At 39.4% G+C, this 20,381-nt stretch overlaps 1 protein-coding gene across 1 annotated transcript in view; it reads right to left on the bottom strand.

The window, feature by feature from the left end:
* TRPC7 (transient receptor potential cation channel subfamily C member 7) overlaps positions 1-20,381 on the bottom strand; it is a 135,944-nt gene that overhangs the window by 73,961 nt on the left and 41,602 nt on the right. The window contains exon 2 of the mRNA XM_032239052.1: positions 3,550-3,732. Within this exon, the coding sequence (XP_032094943.1) occupies positions 3,550-3,732 (183 nt within the window). The remainder of the gene's footprint in view (positions 1-3,549; positions 3,733-20,381) is intronic.

Raw genomic sequence — 20,381 nt, forward strand, 5'->3', positions numbered from 1 at the left:
TACGTCAAATGATGCTGCCATGATCCCGCAAGTTTGACACCCCTGGTTTAGAACTATCAGATTTTGGTTGCATAAATCCAGGTAACCTTTTGTAACAACATAAAAATGCAATTTTCTGGTGGCTTTGGTAGCCCTATTGTTTTTTCAGAAAAAGAAGTTCCATATTGTGAGGTTTGAGATCATGATGTACTTACAGTAGGAGAAAAGTGTATGTTTTTAGTCTCCAAGCTGGTTTCTTGTTCAAGTCACTTCCAAATGCTATTTCTTGCCAAGTAAAGGACTAAATATAAATAGCAGTAGCACTTAGACTTATATACCACTTCACAATCTGTTATAGCCCTCTCTAAGTGGTTCACAGAGTCAGCATTTTGTCCCCAACAATCTGGGTTCTCATTTTACCCACCTCGGAAGGATGGAAGAATGAATCAACCTTAAGCCTGATGACATTCAAACTGCCAAATTGCAGTCAGCCGGCAGTCAGCAGAAGTAGCCTGCATTCTAACCACTATGCCACTGCGGCTCTCATATTCTTCCCTGAGCTCTATCCCTAACTCTGACTATAGGGCTTTAAAAATGGCCATAGCCTGTTTTGTTAATTGCTCATGGTTTTACACATCATGCTAAGTCACAATTATTTTAACAATAACCTGTTAAAAATACCTACAGTGCTCTAGATATCACCCTAAGCCCAAACCATGGTTTATGAGCCACAATAGATTACACACAATAGGTAACCTAAAGTCCCATTACAATTGTCTATGATGTGGAAAACCACATTGAGTTTGACCATTGTTGAATATTACCATTGTCATCTTTATTTTCCTTTTCTATCATCGTTTTCCAGCATAGGAAATTATTTGCCAGACCTTGACTTAAATTAGAAAATGACTTAACATTTCCAACAGTTTATGAACTAAAGCAAAGGTTTATGGACTAAAAGTTAAGAATGTTGTTATTGGTTTCTAGTCCATAATTTTGTCACATAAAGAAGTCACGTTAAAGCTAATGATTAGGACTTATAATAGCTGATGACACCTAGCTCCCATAAGCATCACCATTCCATTCATAATCTCCAGCAGTTTTTTTTAGAGACCAAAGAGGCTTTTTCAGCCCAAAGTAAATCTCTGAATTTCTCTTCTATTTAGCCATAAAACCATTTAGGATTATTTCTGCATTCATTTGTTTCCCTTCTAAAGCAGTGGTTCCCAAACTTTTTCAGTCCACCATCCCCTTGGTGCTACAAACTGATCCTCAGTGCCTCCCACCCAGTGGTGGAATTCCAATGTTTTTATGACCAGTTCTGTGGATGTGGCTTGGTGGGCATGGCTGTGGGAGTCATGTGACTGGGCGGTTTGCACAACAGAAGGAAGATAGTAACAGTAAAATTCAAAACTGTAACAATTAATTGCACATTTATTCAAAATCCAATTTAAAAACCTTTGTAGGCAAAATAGCGAGCAAGCGAAGGAGGATCAGGCAGGCACTGAGGCCCCTTCACCTCCCTTCGCTCCCACTTTGTCTTGATGAGGTCGCTGCAGCTGCCGGGTGCAGACAGACAGAGGTAGCCAGAGTGGTCCGGGCAGGTGAGCGATGGAGGATCAGGCAGATCGCTCGCTCACCCGCCCAGGCTTCCCCGCTGCTTTGGCTACCTCTGTCTCTCCGCGCCTGGCAACTGTGGTGACCTCATCAAGACAAAGTGGGAGTGAAGGGAAGTGAAGGGGCCTCCCTTTGATCACTTGCCCCCCCCACCCGCCTGCACTATGCTAGCCCTGCCCACCGCTCACTGATTGGCTGGTTCACCAATCGCCCTGCCCACCTCTAAGAGCCTTATCTATAGAAAGCCAAGCAGAAAAAAAAGGTAAATGGGTTTAGATAGGGCTCTTAGAGGTGGGCAGGTCGATTGGTGAGCCAGCCAATCAGTGAGTGGTGGGCCAGGCTAGCATAGTGCGGATGGGCGGGGGGAGCAAGCGATTGAGCAGCTTCCAGATGGGCGGGGGTGAGTGAGCGAACTGGTTCTAAATGGCTTGCTAGAAGGGGCCACCACTAGCACTCCTCTGCCAGTGCCACCCCCCTTGCCTCTTAGTGCCCCCCTGCCTCTTAGTGCCCCCTGCCTCTTAGCACCCCCCTAAGCAATCCCACCGCCCCAGGGGGCTGTACTGCCCACTTTGGGAACCACTGTTCTAAAGACTTCACTAGTAAAATCCCCAATTAATTATACATTTTAAAATATTTTTTTCCTCTTAAAAGCCACAGTTCAAAAATCATTTACTTGTTTATTTTTTAGAAGTAAGGGGCATCAGAATATTCTGGAAATAAAAAGGCAAACACTGGTATAGATACATTTGCACATTAATCTGGGAGATATGGATTTGGCCAAAATTTATCAGCAATGAGAAAGACAATGATTGCTTGCTTCTTTGGCCACAGTGGATGAAGTGGGAGAGGACTCTAGAGCTTTCCTGTGCAACAATTCTAATGAATTTTTTTCAATGATGATGTTACAGTTTTCTGTTTGAGTCTCTGAAGCGCTATTCTAAGCCTGCCTATTTTAATCAAGATCCACTGCTTTTGTGCTGCTCTGGGCCCCAGAGACTTATTTATGAGATGGCATAGACAAAGATTGCATCCTTCCTTTATATAGAGATGTATTTGTTGATGTGTGATGGCAGAAAATAAAAGAAAGACATACTGTAATATAAAAATACCAAAAACATCCTTTCTCTTCCAGATCCTAAATATCATCAAAGAAGAAAGTATAACATAAACTTCCATAATAAACAAAGTTGGTCTTTAAAAAAAAAATTCCCTCTGGGCAATGTGAACCCACCCTGGCAACTTCCAAATGAGTTTGATTACCACTTTTATTATCCTCAACAATTAATAGTCAAATATATTTGGAGATTGCAGGTTGTAGGCAACTGATTAGCATCACTTCCAATTTAAGTAACTTTTTAATATATGCTATTTTCCTTTAGGTCTTTAACATTGCAAATAGGAAAAATATTTTTCACAGTGAATGTAAAGTCATACTGTATTGGAATACTATCAAGATTTTTCACCACACAGTAAACTCTATTTTACAGCTCAGTACTGTTTTCTTTTCAGTCTAAGTTGAATGGATTACTGGAGCTTAATAGAAACTCACAAGAATCACCAGGAGTTAGATAAAAATGCTTCACAGATTTATCTATAGGTCCTTTCCTGCCTTATCCAACTACTCAAGTAAGCCTTATTTCAAGAAAAGTGGAGAGAAACTTTGCAAAATGCATCTATCCCTAAAATGTCATGCTGATTCAGTCCTTTAGGACGTGAGTCATTGAACTATTTTCAAAGTAGGTTCCACAGTTAAGCGTCACCATCTTTCACTACAACCCACAATCTCTTCCTGTCTTGCGATTGCTACCATCTTTCACCCTTACTCTCTGCCATGACTTTAAGCTCTATGTGTTTTGCCTACACACAATCCTTTGAGCAGGCAATCCATGCAGAAATCCAATTTTTAATCTGACTTTCAACATGCGACAAGGAAACAGGCAAGAGAATACTCACTTTTTTGACTTCATATTTAATGGATAGCTTGATTCTGCTCAAACTTGGACGGGGATGTTCAGGCCATACTTGTACACTCGCATCACCATTCAGAATAGCCTCCACTTCCTCCGTGTCTCTGCAGAGATCCAGGACGCCCACCACAAAGTCTTTGCATTGCATAGATAACTTCCTATAATCGTTCTAGTGAAACAGAGACAAACAATGTTTTAACAATTACAGCATGGAACTGGCTACAAACTTGAAGGCTGTGATAGACTGGTGTGTGAGCATATGTTGTACCGAGTGCAATAGCCAAATCCCTCCACTGCAGTCCCTAAGCTTCTACTGCAGACTGGAAGACATTTGGAGGGGTTCCAGAACTATAGAAAACTGCAGAGAAATGCAGCGGGCAATGATAAACCTTTTCTGCATAAACAGAGAGCATTGGATACAATCTTCGAATGTTTGCATGCTTTGAAAATTCATGATATCTATGTTTCTCTATGCTTTCTCTACATGCTTTCCCGCTCCCCCTAGGAGATACAAAAACTTCAATAATAAACAGAACTGTGTTATATATAATTTTTTCCACTCCTATATTTCATCTTTTGACTTGTTCCTGATCATGTGACTGTCAAAGGTGCTATTGCCCTGCCATGAATATTTATATATATATATATATATATATATATATATATATGTATGTATGTATGTATGTATGTATGTATGTATGTATGTATGTATGTATATGAAAATACCAACTAATGCATCATCTTCGGGACATAGCAAATTTAACATTTTCAGTGAAGTTTATTGTCTATAGTTGTGAATATATTAAGAATTACTATGTTGCTATCCAATGATGTGGAAGTGCTAAAGCCTGCTAAGGATGCTTGGAATTTTATCTGCAATTTATGTAAACGATACCTGAAATTTAAAGTCACTACTCAAATTGATGGCCAGATTGCCTTCATGAACCATTGCATGACTTTATCTTTCTTTTTTAATCTCACCAACAGTTGTATTGGGATTATTAAAGAAAAAAAAAGTTATATCCAGTAGACAAACAGTTTGATGCTTTTAAGTCACCGCTTTATTGTAAGAGAAGGTGAAGGATGCAAAATGAAGCAGCTCTTCCAGTTATGATGCCTATATTTAGTTATTCAGAAGAAGAACCCACAGTTCTTATGGGGATCATCCTTCAAAGAAGAATAGAGACTATAATGGAAATCAAAGAATGGATACATAGGGATATCAGCGTTTGGACAATGCAGTGAGCACTTTGAAGGGAAGAAAAACTCTTATCAAAAGAAAAGATGAAACAAAACAAAAAAAAACCTGGAAAAGCATATTTGCGGAATTTTCATTATCACAGTAGCGAGGCAGTGTGCAATGAATCTCAAAATCCTTCCAAAATCCTAGGACCAAATCAAATGCAATACCTGAATGGGTTTTAAAAACTAATGGCATGAGGTTTTGATGTAGGGAACAATGAGTTTAACCCTTTCTCATATCTGCTATTTGTACTGTAAAAAAATTCCTTTATATCAACCATTTTTTTTGCTCCTTTGAATACAAGCAGATTCATGTAGCTAGATTTAGATCAGGTCTGGAGTGGAGACTGTAGTGGAGACAAAGGGTTAATGCCAGATTATTGCTTTCAGCCCAGTATTAGACTACATCTAAAAGATTTGAGATGCTGGCTAGCCATTTGCCTGCCTGTCACCAGGATGATTCTCTGAAAAAAGGCCAGGACACAACCAAATTTAATCTGTTAGGAGAAGCTGGCAAACAGGATGTAATCTGGTCAAGTGCTGCATAGAAAGAAATGCAGAAAAAAATATCAAAGTTGCAAGATTTTGTTACTATAACTTCATGAAAAACCAGGATCCAGAAACACCGGCTGGCAATCAAACACCATGAAGTCAAATACTTAATCTTTACCCTTCGCTGGCACCAAACAGGACCAGTTCGATTGCAGCAACACAAAAATCACTGGTCACACTACCACCTGCCACACTCATGAGTTCATCAAAGCCTGGCACTGCACAAGCAATTCCATCAACAGACACATTGACCTACAACCAGTCTACAAATCCCCCAGAATCCAAATCAACCACACGGCCAACCAGAGACAGTACCGATCCTCAACCAACTTATGCAACACCCCCACCGTAGCACCTCCCAATGACCCTGACCTGATGTATTCTCCTTATCACAAGACCCATCACAAGACCCATCACAAGAACCACCACAAGACTCACTGATGACTCAAAGCTGACCATCACAAGACCTTCACTTGATAGACCCACAGACAAACACTGACACTGACATTCCTTAAAGTCCACTGGAGATGTTACATAGCCTGGCAATGAAACAGTTGGAAACCAACCCACAAAGTCAAAGAATGAACCTTCACCCTTATCCTACACCCAAACTACAGATATTCACCACTGTTGCAAAGGTAGTTTCAGTCTTCTTGACTTTGATGTTTGAGTCTGATCTACATCAAAGGATGGACAATAATAAACAAACATGAGGATTCAACCCTTTTTTTTGCCTGTGAGCTCAGAAACAGAAGTTGCCAGTCTACCAAATCATACACAGTTCTCAAACATTATGTTTACAGTGCTTGAGATCTCCCAAAATCATGCTACCAAAATTTTATGCTGCCAAATCATTAACTAATTCACATCAAAGCAATTCCTCTACCTGCTTGAAAGTTTTACCTCATTTTATCTAGTGATTTCATCACATCACTGCCACATTACAAATCCATGGTTTCATTTGTATCACTGACTTTAGCTGTCAAAATTACTGTAGTACTAATAATCTCTCCACAACACCTCAGCCTTAACAATTGTTAATAAGCAAGACAAAAAAGTTGGGCAGTGGATATTGGGATACCTGGAGAAAGCAGAAAAAAAGAGAAAACTGGGGTAAATCACAAAAATATAAATACCTGAAAATGGAATGACCTTGGAAAAAGTAAACAAAGGTAGTGCCAAAAGTTATGGGTGCCTTGGGTGCAACCCCAAAACATATGGAGCATCATTTGAACATTATCAGCAGTGAAAAAATTACCATCAGTTAATTGCGAAAGGTAGTTTTACTTGGAACAGCTTACATCCTGTGATGCAGAGGTGGTATTCTGCCAGTTCACCACAGTTCGGGTGAACCGGTAGTGGCGGTAGCAGGAGACTCTGCCCACCTGCCCAGATGTCATCACAGATGCTTAAATCTTGCCAAGAAAACTGCCGAGATTTCCAGGTACTCACCAGGAATCAATAATAACTTGAAGGCAAATAATAATAATGGAGTTGGACAATTTGGACAGAAAAACAAGGAAGCTTATGACAATGAATCATGCTTTGCACAAGTGCCATGTAGGCACTTGGCCCACAACACACCTGACATAACAATAGTTGAAAAGAAAGAAGTATGGTTCATTGACATTGCAATACCTGGAGATGCACGAATTGAAGATAAACAGCATGAACAAATCACAAAGTACCCGCACTTGCAAATTGAAGTTGAGCCACTGTGGAAAAAGAAATCATGTGTTGTCCCAATTGTAATTGGAACCCTTGGAGCAATACCTAAAGGGCTACCTCACTATTTGGAAATTCTAAATTTACCTGACTTGAAAATTCTGATTCTACAAAAAACATGGAACAACTTATATCCTTCGATGTCACCTTAACATTCCTAGGTCCTTGGTTAGGACTCGAACTGTTGAGCTACTAACCAGCCCCAAAGGCTGTGAATTTCACCAAAGATTAACCACATAACAACAACAACAACAACAACAACGATGATGGACAGCACTTGAAAAACATTGAAGGAAAATGTGACGACAACTTGACATTGACATGGCTTAAGATGGGAACTATCAAGAAAGAAATGGAAGGTTTAATACTGGCTGCTCAAGAACAAGCACTACAAACTAATGCCATGAAAGCGAAGATACAAAAATCCACTGACAACCCAAACTGCTGACTTTCCAGTAACAAAGTCAAAACTGTTTCACATTTAATATTTGAATGCAGCAAAATTGCACAAACTGATTACAAAGCTAGACATGACCGAGTTGCTAAATTAACCCACTGGTCATTATGTAAAAAATATGATTTGCCTGTATCCAGAAAGTCATGGGAGCATAAAGTGGAAAAGGTTATGGAAAATGAGAAAATGAAGATCTTGTGGGACTTTCGAATAAACAGATTGTTATTTGGAGCACAACACGTCAGATATCACAGTTGTAGAGGGCCAAAGTGTACAGTTTATTGATATCGCTGTTCCAGGAGATGCCAGAGTCAAAGAAAAATAACTAGAAAAAATAATGAAATATTACGACCTGGCCATTGAAACTACACGGCTATGGATGAAGCATTTAACAGTGATACCCATTGTCATTGGGGCACTTGGTACTATGTCAAAGAATTTTACAAGATACATCAACAAATTGCAGCTTCCTGCAATAACACCAGCGGAACTGCAAAAAACTGTGCTACTCGGAGCATCTTATATTTTAAGAAGGTACTTGGTTGATACCTCGGAGGCTGGCAGCAAACCGTATCAACCATTAGCACCAGTCAATGGTATTTGTAATACATTTTTGAATGTTCAGTTGGCTGAGTTTCATGTTTAATGAATAAAGTATAATAACAACAATAATAATCACAAATAAATATAGGGGTAAATATAGAAGTAGAGATAAGGCATTTATACTGAAAACAGAATTAAAAATTTAAAATATGTATGTAATGTTGAATCTTCTCACTGAAGATTCCAAATTTGCTGATCTCTGAGGTCCTTTCAGTTTATTAGAATTGCAATGGAGCATAAGAAAGGAGGTGATGAAGGAAAGAAACTATAACCCCAAATGCCAAAATGCACATTGAAAAAATATGTTTAGAGATTTAGAGATTTATTAATATTTGTAGGCCGCCCTTTTCCCTGAGGGGACTCAGGGCGGCTCACATAAAATAGGGGAAGGGGAGATACAGACATTAAGGTAAGACATATAATAAAATAATAAACAACATACATTCATCATTCGGGAGGGGAATTATCCTTGTCCCCAGGCCTGACGGGCGAGCCAGTTCTTCAAGGCTGTGCGGAAGGCCTGGACGGTGGCGAGGGTGCGAATCTCTACGGGGAGCTCGTTCCAAAGGGTCGGGGCTACTACTGAGAAGGCCCTCCTCCTTGTAGTTGCCAGCCGACACTGGCTGGCCGATGGTATACGGAGGAGGCCTAATCTATGTGATCTTATTGGTCGCAGGGATGTAATTGGCAGAAGGCGGTCTCTCAAGTATCCAGATCCACTGCCATGTAGGGCTTTATGGGTGACTAATAGCACCTTGAAGCGCATCCGGAGATCGACAGGTAGCCAGCGCAGCTCGCGGAGGATAGGTGTTATGCGGGTGAACCGAGGTGCACCCACAATCACTCGCGCGGCCGCATTCTGTACTAGCTGAAGTCGCCGGATGCTCTTCAAGGGCAGCCCCATGTAGAGCACGTTGCAGTATTCCAGCCTAGAGGTCACAAGGGCCCGGGTGACTGTTGTGAGAGCCTCCCGATTCAGGTAGGGTCGCAACTGGCGCACCAGGCGAACCTGGGCGAATGCCCCCCTGGTCACAGCCATTAAATGGTGGTCAAACGATAGCTGTGAGTCCAGGAGGACTCCCAAGTTGCGAACCCTCTCTGAGGGGTGTAGAATTTGACCCCCCAGCCTGAGTGATGGAATATTGGTCGAATCTCTGGGAGGGAAACACAACAGCCACTCGGTCTTTTCTGGGTTGAGCACGAGCTTGTTAACCCTCATCCAGTCCATAACAGCTTCGAGGCCGCGGTTCATCACGTCTGCCGCTTCATTGAGTTGGCACGGGGCGGACAGATACAGTTGAGTATCGTCCGCATATTGATGGTATCTAATCCCGTGCCTGCGAATGATCTCACCCAGCGGTTTCATGTAGATGTTGAATAGTAGGGGGGATAAGACCGAGCCCTGAGGCACCCCATAAGTTAGGGGCCTAGGGGACGATCTCTGCCCCCCCACTAACACCGACTGCGACCTGTCCGAGAGGTAGGAGGAGAACCACCGCAACACGGCGCCTCCCACTCCCACCTCCCGCAGTCGTCGCAGAAGGATACCATGGTCGATGGTATCGAAAGCCGCTGAGAGGTCGAGGAGAACCAGGATGGAGGAATGTCCTCCATCTCTGGCCCTCCAGAGATCATCGGTCAATGCGACCAAAGCGGTTTCTGTGCTGTAACCGGGTCTGAAGCCTGACTGGAAGGGGTCTAGATAGTTTGCTTCCTCCAAGGACCGCTGGAGCTGGAAGGCCACCACCTTCTCAACAACCTTCCCCAGAAAGGGGAGGTTGGAGACTGGACGATAATTATTAAGGATAGCTGGATCCAAAGATGGCTTCTTCAGGAGGGGTCTCACCACCGCCGCTTTCAGTGCGGCGGGGAAGTTCCCCTCCCGAAGTGAGGCGGTGACAACCGCCTGGATCCAGCCTCGTGTCACCTCACTGCAGTTAGTAACTAACCATGAGGGACACGGATCCAGTACACAGGTGGAGGTACTTACAGCCCTCATGGCCTTGTCCACATCCCCGGGGGTAACGTCTTGAAACTCAACCCAGAGTTGTTCAAATTGATCCTCCTGTGCCTCGGCTGGAGCTGCAGGGGTGGAGTCCAAGTCCGACCGAAACCGAGCAATTTTGTCCGCTAAGAATTGGGCATACACTTCGGCTCTGCCCTGCAAGGGTTCCCCCGCTTCCCTTTTGTTCAGTAGGGAGCGGGTTATCCTAAACAGGGCGGCCGGGCGGGACTCAGCGGACGCAACCAAGGTGGCTATATGGGATCTTTTTGCAGCCCTAAGTGCCCTGGTGTATTCCTTGGTGCAGGTGGTTACCATTGGTGCAGGTGGCTACCATTGCATGTTGATCTTCAGCATTTGAACTGGCTCTTTACAGAAGAAACAGAAAGGCTGATCAGTATGACCTCTTATAGTCAACTTTGCATTGGTTGTTCAAAATGTAAATCCTCTCTGGTGTAATTATATTTTATGCACATGTGCCATGTTTTCCTTTAGTTTTAGTTTCTTTTTTATTTAATTTTTACTTCTTTGGGCAAATAAATTATTTTACAAAAGATACCAAAGGCAGTCAGATGTCTAAGTAGTTGTCACATAAATTTGTGACTTGTGCCTACTCAAATATACCAGTATGAGTGCATTCCTGGATATTAGCAGCTCTCCTAGGTCTGCTTACTCAGGCAGAAATTAGCCATTAGTATCACCTACTTCTACAGACACCAGCTGCTAAGCATACAGAAGCTCTCTATGGACTCCATAAGAGCATATTACATACTCATGTAATATGAAGTTAATAGATGGAACCAAACCAATAAATACAAATGGTAGTTATAGGATAAACTCTCCCAGTCTCAAGATATCTCTATAAATGATGGGCCAACATCATTTTAAAACTTACTACTCTGCTTTATTTTGAATTTTCCTTGGGCTGAATTTAACCCTAATGTCTATTTAAAATATAGTATAGCAATGTTCACAAGTAAATAAATTGCTTTCTAATGCTTGTTGCACTTAATTAGTATGTTATGTGTTAAAGGAGGAATGGCAGTTAAAATTGTCCTAAAGTGTATTAATTACAGAAACATACTACTGGGGACTTAGATTGAAATCCTTATCCTATAGGCATAAAAAAAAAAACCTGACTTCTTCGAGTCTTTTACTTACCTCACAGGATATTGGCCTAAACCTCAGTGGAAGGTATAATAAATAATCAATAAACACTGATAAAGGAAGTTTTGGTTAACTATCTCCTATTAATTATGTTATTAATAGGACATAGTTAACAGGAATTTCCTTTATCAATATTTGGTTTGAGGAGCAATAATTATTAACAAGAGCAGACATGCAAGTGCTGAAGTTAATTTTAACACTGCTGTTGGTATATAGATGGTTAATCTATGTACTGAAAGAAGACATATAATTATGAAAATTGAACCCCCTAACCTAATAACCTTAGTATTACTCTTGAAATTCCGAACCTATTGATCATACTTGTAAAAATGATCACATTTCCAGTGCAAAGATATATTTTATGCTACATAATCTCTTCTCATCCTAAACTAATACTGACTACCATTACTGAAGCCTTGATGGAATATGACATCCTGTAGGATCCTATACAACAATAATATGTGTGTGGTATCCCAGCTAGGTGGAATGTTGCAAATCTTTCCCAATACTCTTGCATAAAGGATCAACAATATAGAAATCTGACTTATAACAAATCACTACATTACTTTATTTAGCCCAGCATTGTCAACAATAACTGGCAGTAACTCTTCAGGACTTTTTGGCAATGGTTTTTCTAGCCTTGCTTAGAAATCACATGGATTGAACGTAGAATTTTCTGCAAGTACAAAGGTGCTTATTTTTACCCCTTACACCTTGGGATTGTACTACAATATGGGCTGATTAAGATAAAATAGGCCCAAGTGACTCCATAGTAAGGTTTGTAGTACAGCATTTTGTAAAACCAAAGAAGAGAGTTGATGTGATGAGTTTTGTGGAGTTGGACAAGATATTATTAGAAAAAAAGTTTTGATTAATGCAAGTTTCCACTTGAGGATAAAAATGTTGTGACGTGATACATGGTGAAAGCCATGCTAGAGATTAGCCAGCCTAAGAGTGCAAATTATGTATGAATTTTTTGAAGTAAAAAATGATTTATTCTATGTGTGGTATCAAAGTTTGTGTATCTTCATTTTTATCATAGGAAAAGATGGGTTTACTCTTTGGGAGGCAGATGTCCTAGTTGTTGGCTAGGCAGAAGCTACAGTATTACCCCTGTAATTGGGAGATCCCAAGCTAAATTCTAGTGTAATAGAGACAGCGAGGTTAACTTTTGAAGGGGAAACACGAATTTTAATAACACTGAAGTTTTCTTGCAGCCTATCAGGATTCTGGTTGGTTTTGTGTTGATACATAGTATTTCATTACTGATTGGAAACTTCTGAAAGACATTTTGCACGAATTGGAAAAAATGCATTTGTAAGTTGTGGTTTTGATGATTAGGGAAAAAAAGATTAATAAAAATAACTTTTTTGTAATCATAGAATTAGAGATATGTTTATACTTGCATTTGCTGTAAAGGAAATTGGAAGATTCTTCTTTCTATTTATTTTATCCTTTCTGCACTTTTAATTTCTCTTCTTTCTCTCTTTCCTTCTTTATTCTCTTTATTCTCTATGAGATTGAGCTAGACAAATATACGGATTGATGGATAGATGGATGGATGGATGATGAATGGATAGATAAATGATAGATAGATAAATATAGATAGAGGATAGATGGATAGCATTCCATCAGCACAATATTCTGAATTGATTGGTGCGTTGGTATAAGGGTAGGGTTTTTGAAGCATAGGAATTGTTCCCAATTCTATGCATTAATTTGGGCTGGTCCTTAATTAGCAATTGCAAAAAGCAGTGTGAAAACACTGAAAAAAATACAGTTTTTCTGTACTTCTGAACTCACAAGTGCTTTGGCAAAATATCATATTGAATCTCATGCTTATATCAACTGACTAGTTGCAATATTCTGCAGCCCCAAAGCCCCTTATTTTACTACATTTCTTAGGACACTGTGCTCAGTAAATATTGGCAAACACAGTTTATTACATCTGAGAGTTTGCTGTAGAGAATTACGATAAAGATCATGAAAGGAGAAGATATGGCACCTTGGATATAAAGAAAACTTCCAAGGAATAAAGTGTTATTTTGTGACCCGAGATCAGCCAAATGAAGAGGCAGTAGGTGTCATTCAAGCCTTTAGTTTATTGAGCAATACTAAAAATAAAAGTTAGAGAAAATCAGATGAAAGTTTACATGGATACCATCTGGGATTAATATCAATATAACAATCACTGTTACAAATATAAAACTAAGGAATATGTTCACCCGGTGTTTTGTTTTTTGGGAAGGACAACATAAAAAGAAAAAAACCCACTACCATACTACTATTAGAACTATAAATTGCAGCGAAATGTTGAGTTTATCAGTTATTCAGGGAAAAAAGACAATGAATAAAACAATTGTCTTTTCAGATGCTTTTCTCAATTCGGAAGTATGATAAGTATATGGAGGTACAGGTTTGGCAATCCAAAAAGATCCCACAATATGAACTAAGTTAACACATTCAGAAGGGGTACACAAATGTATAAGCATTCAGAAGGGGTACACAAATGTATAAGTAAAGAATTGTATCACTGTATCAAGGGCATGCACATTTTTTTGGGCCTTTAAGAGCTTTATGCAAAATTTCCTTCAAGACAATTTCTGGAATTTGAAAAGCTTCATAATGGTCGGGCTTCAAACTCTAATTTGTTGCTGTCTGAAAATATAATATAAAACCTAGACACATCCCATTTAAACCCAGGTTTCAGCAATTGCCAAAGCCAAAACAAATGTAGTACATGTTAATACAATAACTGATAACCCCTTGAAATAGTCTAGGAATGTAAAAACATGAATGAAATACCAATGCAAACTGGGAGAATCTTGGGTAGCTCTGTGTAGATATTCCCGTGGCCTAAATATACAAGAAGGGAAAATAGGTCTGTGATTTCAACCCAACATTTTGACCCCTTCTATCTACCACATTCTCATATTAACTCAAAGACCTGTAAAGGACATTTAATTGTCCAACTACAGCACTGGTAATCTATGTTAGAGAACTAGATCGCAGTCTTAGCATCATGATCTTGGGACTAGTTTCAGATGCTGCAGGATCCCTGGAGGTGCAGGTTAGGACTAGTTTGAGAAATTACGTATTTTGATTGTTGTACTGATGATTTCCATCTGAAGAAATAATCAGAACATCATTTCCTTCTAAAATTTACAATGGCAATTTTTCAAACTCATTCATAATACAAGATTTTCAAATTTGACTTTCCTGCTTATTAGCATCCCCGTGGAGATAAAAATGTGTAATTTTTGCTTGTTTGAGAGAGCTACTAGCACTTGCCATTCATTGCAATTTAACTGGGTCCTCTGTAATTATATGCTGATTATATTCTAAATGAATTCTCTAATACCATTATAGCTGTTCAAATCCACACATATTCTCAATTCAGAAGGAACTAAAGGAAGTATGTTTCTGAATATTTGTTAGAATAGAACAATCAAGGTACTACAACTAATTGATAAAAGGATAACAACTTAAAAATTAAGTAAGTTGGTGGCTTGAACAGTCATTTTCAGAAACAGTTTTTTTGGGGGGAACACCTCTTCTTAACAACTGCTCTCTTCTGAGATATAACAAAGATATTTCTATGAGAATCAGAAATTGGTTGACTTGATAAATTTAAATTATTTATACTGTTCAACTATGCATTCTCTACTTTGGGTTTACTTAACCCAGGAGCAATCTCAAAGGAGATGGGTAGTTAAGAAATATGAAATATAAATCAATCAATCAATATATTAGCCAACTGCCAACCTAGCAGTTTGAAAGCATGTGAATGCAAATAGATAAATAGGTACCACTTTGATGGAAAAAAATAACAGGGACATGAAAGAAGCCCCCTCGGGTGTCCCATGGACAATGGTGATGTCATCAGCTAATCCTCTCAACCCAGAAGCTCCTTGCACATGTGTAGTGCTAGTAGGAATTATTAATTGGTGATACACTGGTGTTTTTTAAAAACATAATTTTAATTTTAAATAACTTCTTCCTGATAAGCAGAAAACAGCTTGGGAAGAAAAAAACAATACCATGACCAAGGAACCATCCAGGAAACAACCACACCCCAACCAAGACTGGCAGGGCAACCCACCACATGTAAATAAACAGCAAAGTTCACTACTCCATACACTGAATATATTACTTAACCTGATAATGAAATGTTTGCAGTGCAATATCCAAGATCAGAAAGACACTAAGAGCCCAATAGCTTTTAAAATATGGTTTAGGACTATGGTTTAGGCAGTCCAATTCTCTTGTTCCAGCCCTTCCACTTGTAGTTTAGGAGATGTCTGAGATGTTTCTTTGGCCCCACCCAGAAAATCTCCTTCATAGATTCTCTTTGGTTTTCAAGGCTGGGTCTATGCTTTAAAGGGTTCCACCACAAATCCGTGAAGCCCTTATCCGCGGAGACATAAGCGCGAAGATTAATTCGCGCCATTCAAAGCGCTAAGGAAAAACGTGACCCTACCGCGATGACATAATCGCGGAGGGCAAATCCGCGCATTCCCAAGCACTCAGTACCCTAAACCTAATCCTAAACCTAACCCTAAACCTAACCCTAACCCTAACCCTAAACCTAACCCTAAACCTAACGCTAAACCTAACCCTAAACCTAACCCTAACCCTAACCCTAAACCTAACCCTAAAACAAACCCTAAAACAAACCCCAAACCTAATCCTAACCCTTACCTTAATTGAAATCGGCTTTCTGCCGCGGTGCCATTTTAAAGCGCCCTTCTGTTGCCGCGCGGTGATGATGTGCGGTGATGATGTCGCGGCTTTAGCAACGCGATTTTATCACCGCTATTTTGACGACCGCGGTTTTGTCGTGCCACGGCTTTAAAGCAGGTACATATATCATAGCCTCAAAAGAAAGAAAACTCCCAATTTATTCCCTGTCCTTTATATAAAAGACCTAATTGCTTGTTTCTTGGTCTATCTTTTGTTCCAAAGACCCACTAAGGCCGTGGTGGTGAACCTATGGCATGCATGCCAGAAACGGCATCCAGAGCCTTTCTACACAGGATGCACATCCTCTCTGGCTCCTCTTCTGCACTCCAGTGCACACATGCATATCAGTCAGCTGGCCTTCGCATGTGCGGGAGTGCTGAAACCTGGAAGACCATCATTCCGGTGCGCATGCATCCAGATTTACATTACATGCATGCATGATGGTCAGCTGTTTGTCAGGGGTGCACCTGCCCGGAAACCAGAAGTTTCGGTGCTGGCTTACACATACACACTGGAACGCTGCTCTTCTGGGTTTCGGCACTCCTGTATGCGCAAAGGCCAGGAAGGACACACGGTCCAGGTGGGATGATTTTGTGTGCCAATTCCCGCATGCCAGTCTGCATGTGGTGATGTAAAAGGTTAGCCATCTCTGCACTAAGGCATTAGCATCAGGAGAGGGAAGAGACATAGATCCAGATCATTACCAAATAAAAATACCATACCATAGCAAGCTCTGCAGTATTTACAGAAGGCCATTCTCAAGTCGGACAAAAATGTCAAACTGGCAATCATGATAATGGGATCAATGTCCCACTCCTTTGGCATGAATTGTGCACATGCCAGATGTGATACGGGGGTGGGGGTGGGTTAATTGCACAGTTGCAGCTACCATCTTGAGTATTTCTAACTGCCTCCATCAACATAGATTCAAATGGTTAAGCTTGAGATCAATTTTTATACCCACATTTTCATTCATTAAAAATCCATTGGGTTTCCAAATGTGTGAAACTGTGGTGTCAGCCTTCTAATTCAGATCCAATAAAGAGAGAGTGAGAAACAAGCAACCAAAGGATTTGACACAGAGCAGGAGAAAACGTGCCTTAATTCCAGTGCCAGTTTTCAAAGAACTGCACACTTCAAATACCTCGAGTGCTTATAAATATTTACAAAACAACCCTAAGAAAAATGTGCATAATATGCATTTTGCCAAATTGGATTTCCTTCTACTTATTTATTGTTTCTGCGGGCTCCCATATGTTTGGAAAGCAGTCAAATACTGACTGTGCCTAGTGGAAAATGCATGAGAGAAGAAACACATCAGCCAAGAAAGTCAAATTAGAATAACACTGATCCTTTTTGTAATATTAATGTACACTCTGTCTTACATGTAATACAATATTTCTTACATAGGTATCTCTAATTATGGTTTGATTTTGCAATACTGATTCATTTGTTTTATATTTAAACATTATGAGGTGGCTCTTCGGAATTACCCAAAGCTGTTTTCATTTTTTTAAAATATCATCCATTGAAACAGTGAACAAACAGCTTGCAGGGCATCAGGGAGCAATGCATTTAAGCAGCTTTTTAGACTTGTAGAGGTAATTATCTAAGACTGTTTAAATGTTCAAAAGGCGTTGTGAAAAGTAAGTAAAGATCAGCCCCATGGCAGGTTGAGCGTTAGTAAGCCTAAGATATAGAACAATAGAAAATCTGCTCTGTGTTGTCATTTAAATTTTATGTTATTTGTTTCCATTTCACAACTTTTTATCCTGCTTTTCAATTATATCAGTTTTCAAAGAGCAACTAGTAGTAAAACATTTGATTGGACACCTAAACAACAAAAAAAAACCTTTTCCCTTTTCTTTGCCCCCTCTGGGATTTGCCTGTCTTCCATCAAAAAATCAAGGCAGTTGTGTACACCTTCCCAAGGGTGGCAAGGTAATCTCAGTGTCAGTTTGGGAGTTATTATAAGAACAAAATGTCTCTTCCCCTTGAAAGAATCAGAGGCTATGGGAGAGAGTACATTCTTGCCAAAGATTGGACCTTGAAGGTAAAAATTAGTCGTTATATGCATTTTTCACAGAGAGAGAGAGAGGGAGGGAGGGAGGGAGGGAGGGAGGGAGGAATGCTATGATATGGATATAGATGATATAGATAGATATAGATATAGATATAGATATAGATATAGATATAGATATAGATATAGATATAGATATAGATATAGATATAGATATAGATATAGATATAGATATAGATATAGATATAGATATAGATATAGATATAGATATAGATAAAATCTTCCTTGGGAGTTTATTCCAAATCTTCCTTGGGAGTTTATTCCAGATATCTGATGAAGAAAGATGGGAATCGATAAAGGTCTATGTGAAGGTTAGTCTCCAAGGTGCCACAAAGTTCTTGAGTTTGTGTTGAAGGGGTTCCACAAAATAACGTGGCTACTTGCCTTGGGTGACCCAAAGATGCTTTGTTCAAAGGCAACTTGACTTTCTTGGTTTTCCCTTGAAGACATTTTGCTTCTCATCCAAGAAGCTTCTTCAGTTCTGCCTTTGGAAAAAGCATCTTTGGGACAACCTTGATCTGGATGACTGAAAATCTCCATAGACATTTAGATAAGCACTTTGGAATGAAATCCTTTGGATGGGATAGTAATTATGATTTTATCTGAAGCAGAAAATGAAAGACAATGTTCTGTCATCCATAACTTTTTATTTATATATAGCAAATGGTCCATAAGTAATCCATGTTAGATTTATTGTTTCTGCAGCCTATGATCAGATTCAGCTTGGAGATTCAATTAGAAGCTTATTTAATACATCACCACATGAAATTTTTGAACAAATTAAAAAGTTGTACTGAATCATCCAACCAAGTAGGATGTAGCAGAATCAATTTTTGAAGTTCTGGGGGGACCTTTGTGCATGCACAGTACTATATTTTCTAAATTATCATAAAATTGAATTAGCTTACTTTTCCAAATTGTTTTGAATCATGAAATTAGATTATATCAGTGTTCTGAATTGGATTGGTGCTGACTGAATAACCTTAATATTTCTAATAAGAATAATAAGAACATTTCTTGCATTCAGGATTTGTTCTGAAGATTTTCCCTGTTTCTCAGGGTTTTCAATTGCCCAGAAATTTACTTTTTCACACGTAAATGACTAAGTTTCATTTTACATATCCCAGAACTCAGTAGCCTGAATCTTATAGAACTCCCCCACAATGCTTTGCATTTCAGTCTTCTAATTATATTTCATGGAATAGAGAAAAACAATGTCCCCACTTCTGCCTTAAATGTGATAAACAAAGAGTGATGCCTAAATAAAGCTTTAATCCCTTCCCAAATTAAACAACTGGAAGGGGAGGGTGTCAGTCATAGGTTACATTATTAATTATGTGATTTAGACATAGAACAAAACCTTTCCTTCATTGTTGCATGGACAGGAACATAATTCACAAAAACTGCTATCATCCATGTTGAAACATTTGTCAGTGCTAAAGAAGCCTACAAAATGTATTTGACTAAAATATACATTTCCTGTTTATAGCATTCAGATGATGGGATCCTCAGGTCAGATGCCACTCAACATGCCACTGAGGAATTGCTCAATAAGCTACAGTTGACACTACTTTGATAGCTGAAAATACAAAAAATGTACAAGTTCTAATAATGAAAGCCAAACAGCACAGTGAAAAAAAGATGTTCAACTACACTGTGTGCAGAATTATTCAGCAAGTTGTATTTTGGAGGAGTAATATCATTATGGAACAGCTGCAGTGCTCTCGGTGAACCCAAAATGTTAATAAACCTCAAACCTGAATATTTAAGAAAGTAAAAATGAGGTTTTGGCTTTCTTGGGAGAATATCTATGTGTGCACAATTATTGGGCAATTACGAATGTGCAGAATTATTATGCAACTAAATGAAAAATGAACATTTGCCCATCTCACTAATTTATTTGCATCTGTCAAAGAGAATAATAAACAAATAACTCGAAATGTACACATAAATATCTCTGACATTTCATTCAAAATCAGTGACCAATATAGCCCCCTTTTTTTCAGTAACAGTAACTGTTTTCCTTCACTGTTGATCTCTCATTTAAGAAGAACCCACAAGTTCTCAATAGGGTTTAGGTCTGGTGAGGAAGGGGCCCATGTCATTATTCTTTCATCTTTAAGGCCTTTACTGGCTAGGAATACTTTGATGCATGCGGTGGAACATTGCCCTGCATAAAAATGGTGGTCTTGAAAGATGCAGACTTTTTCCTGTACCACTGCTTGAAGAAAATGTTTTCTAAAAACTGGA

The sequence above is a fragment of the Thamnophis elegans genome, chromosome 2, assembly GCF_009769535.1.
Source record: "Thamnophis elegans isolate rThaEle1 chromosome 2, rThaEle1.pri, whole genome shotgun sequence".
NCBI lineage: Eukaryota > Metazoa > Chordata > Lepidosauria > Squamata > Colubridae > Thamnophis > Thamnophis elegans.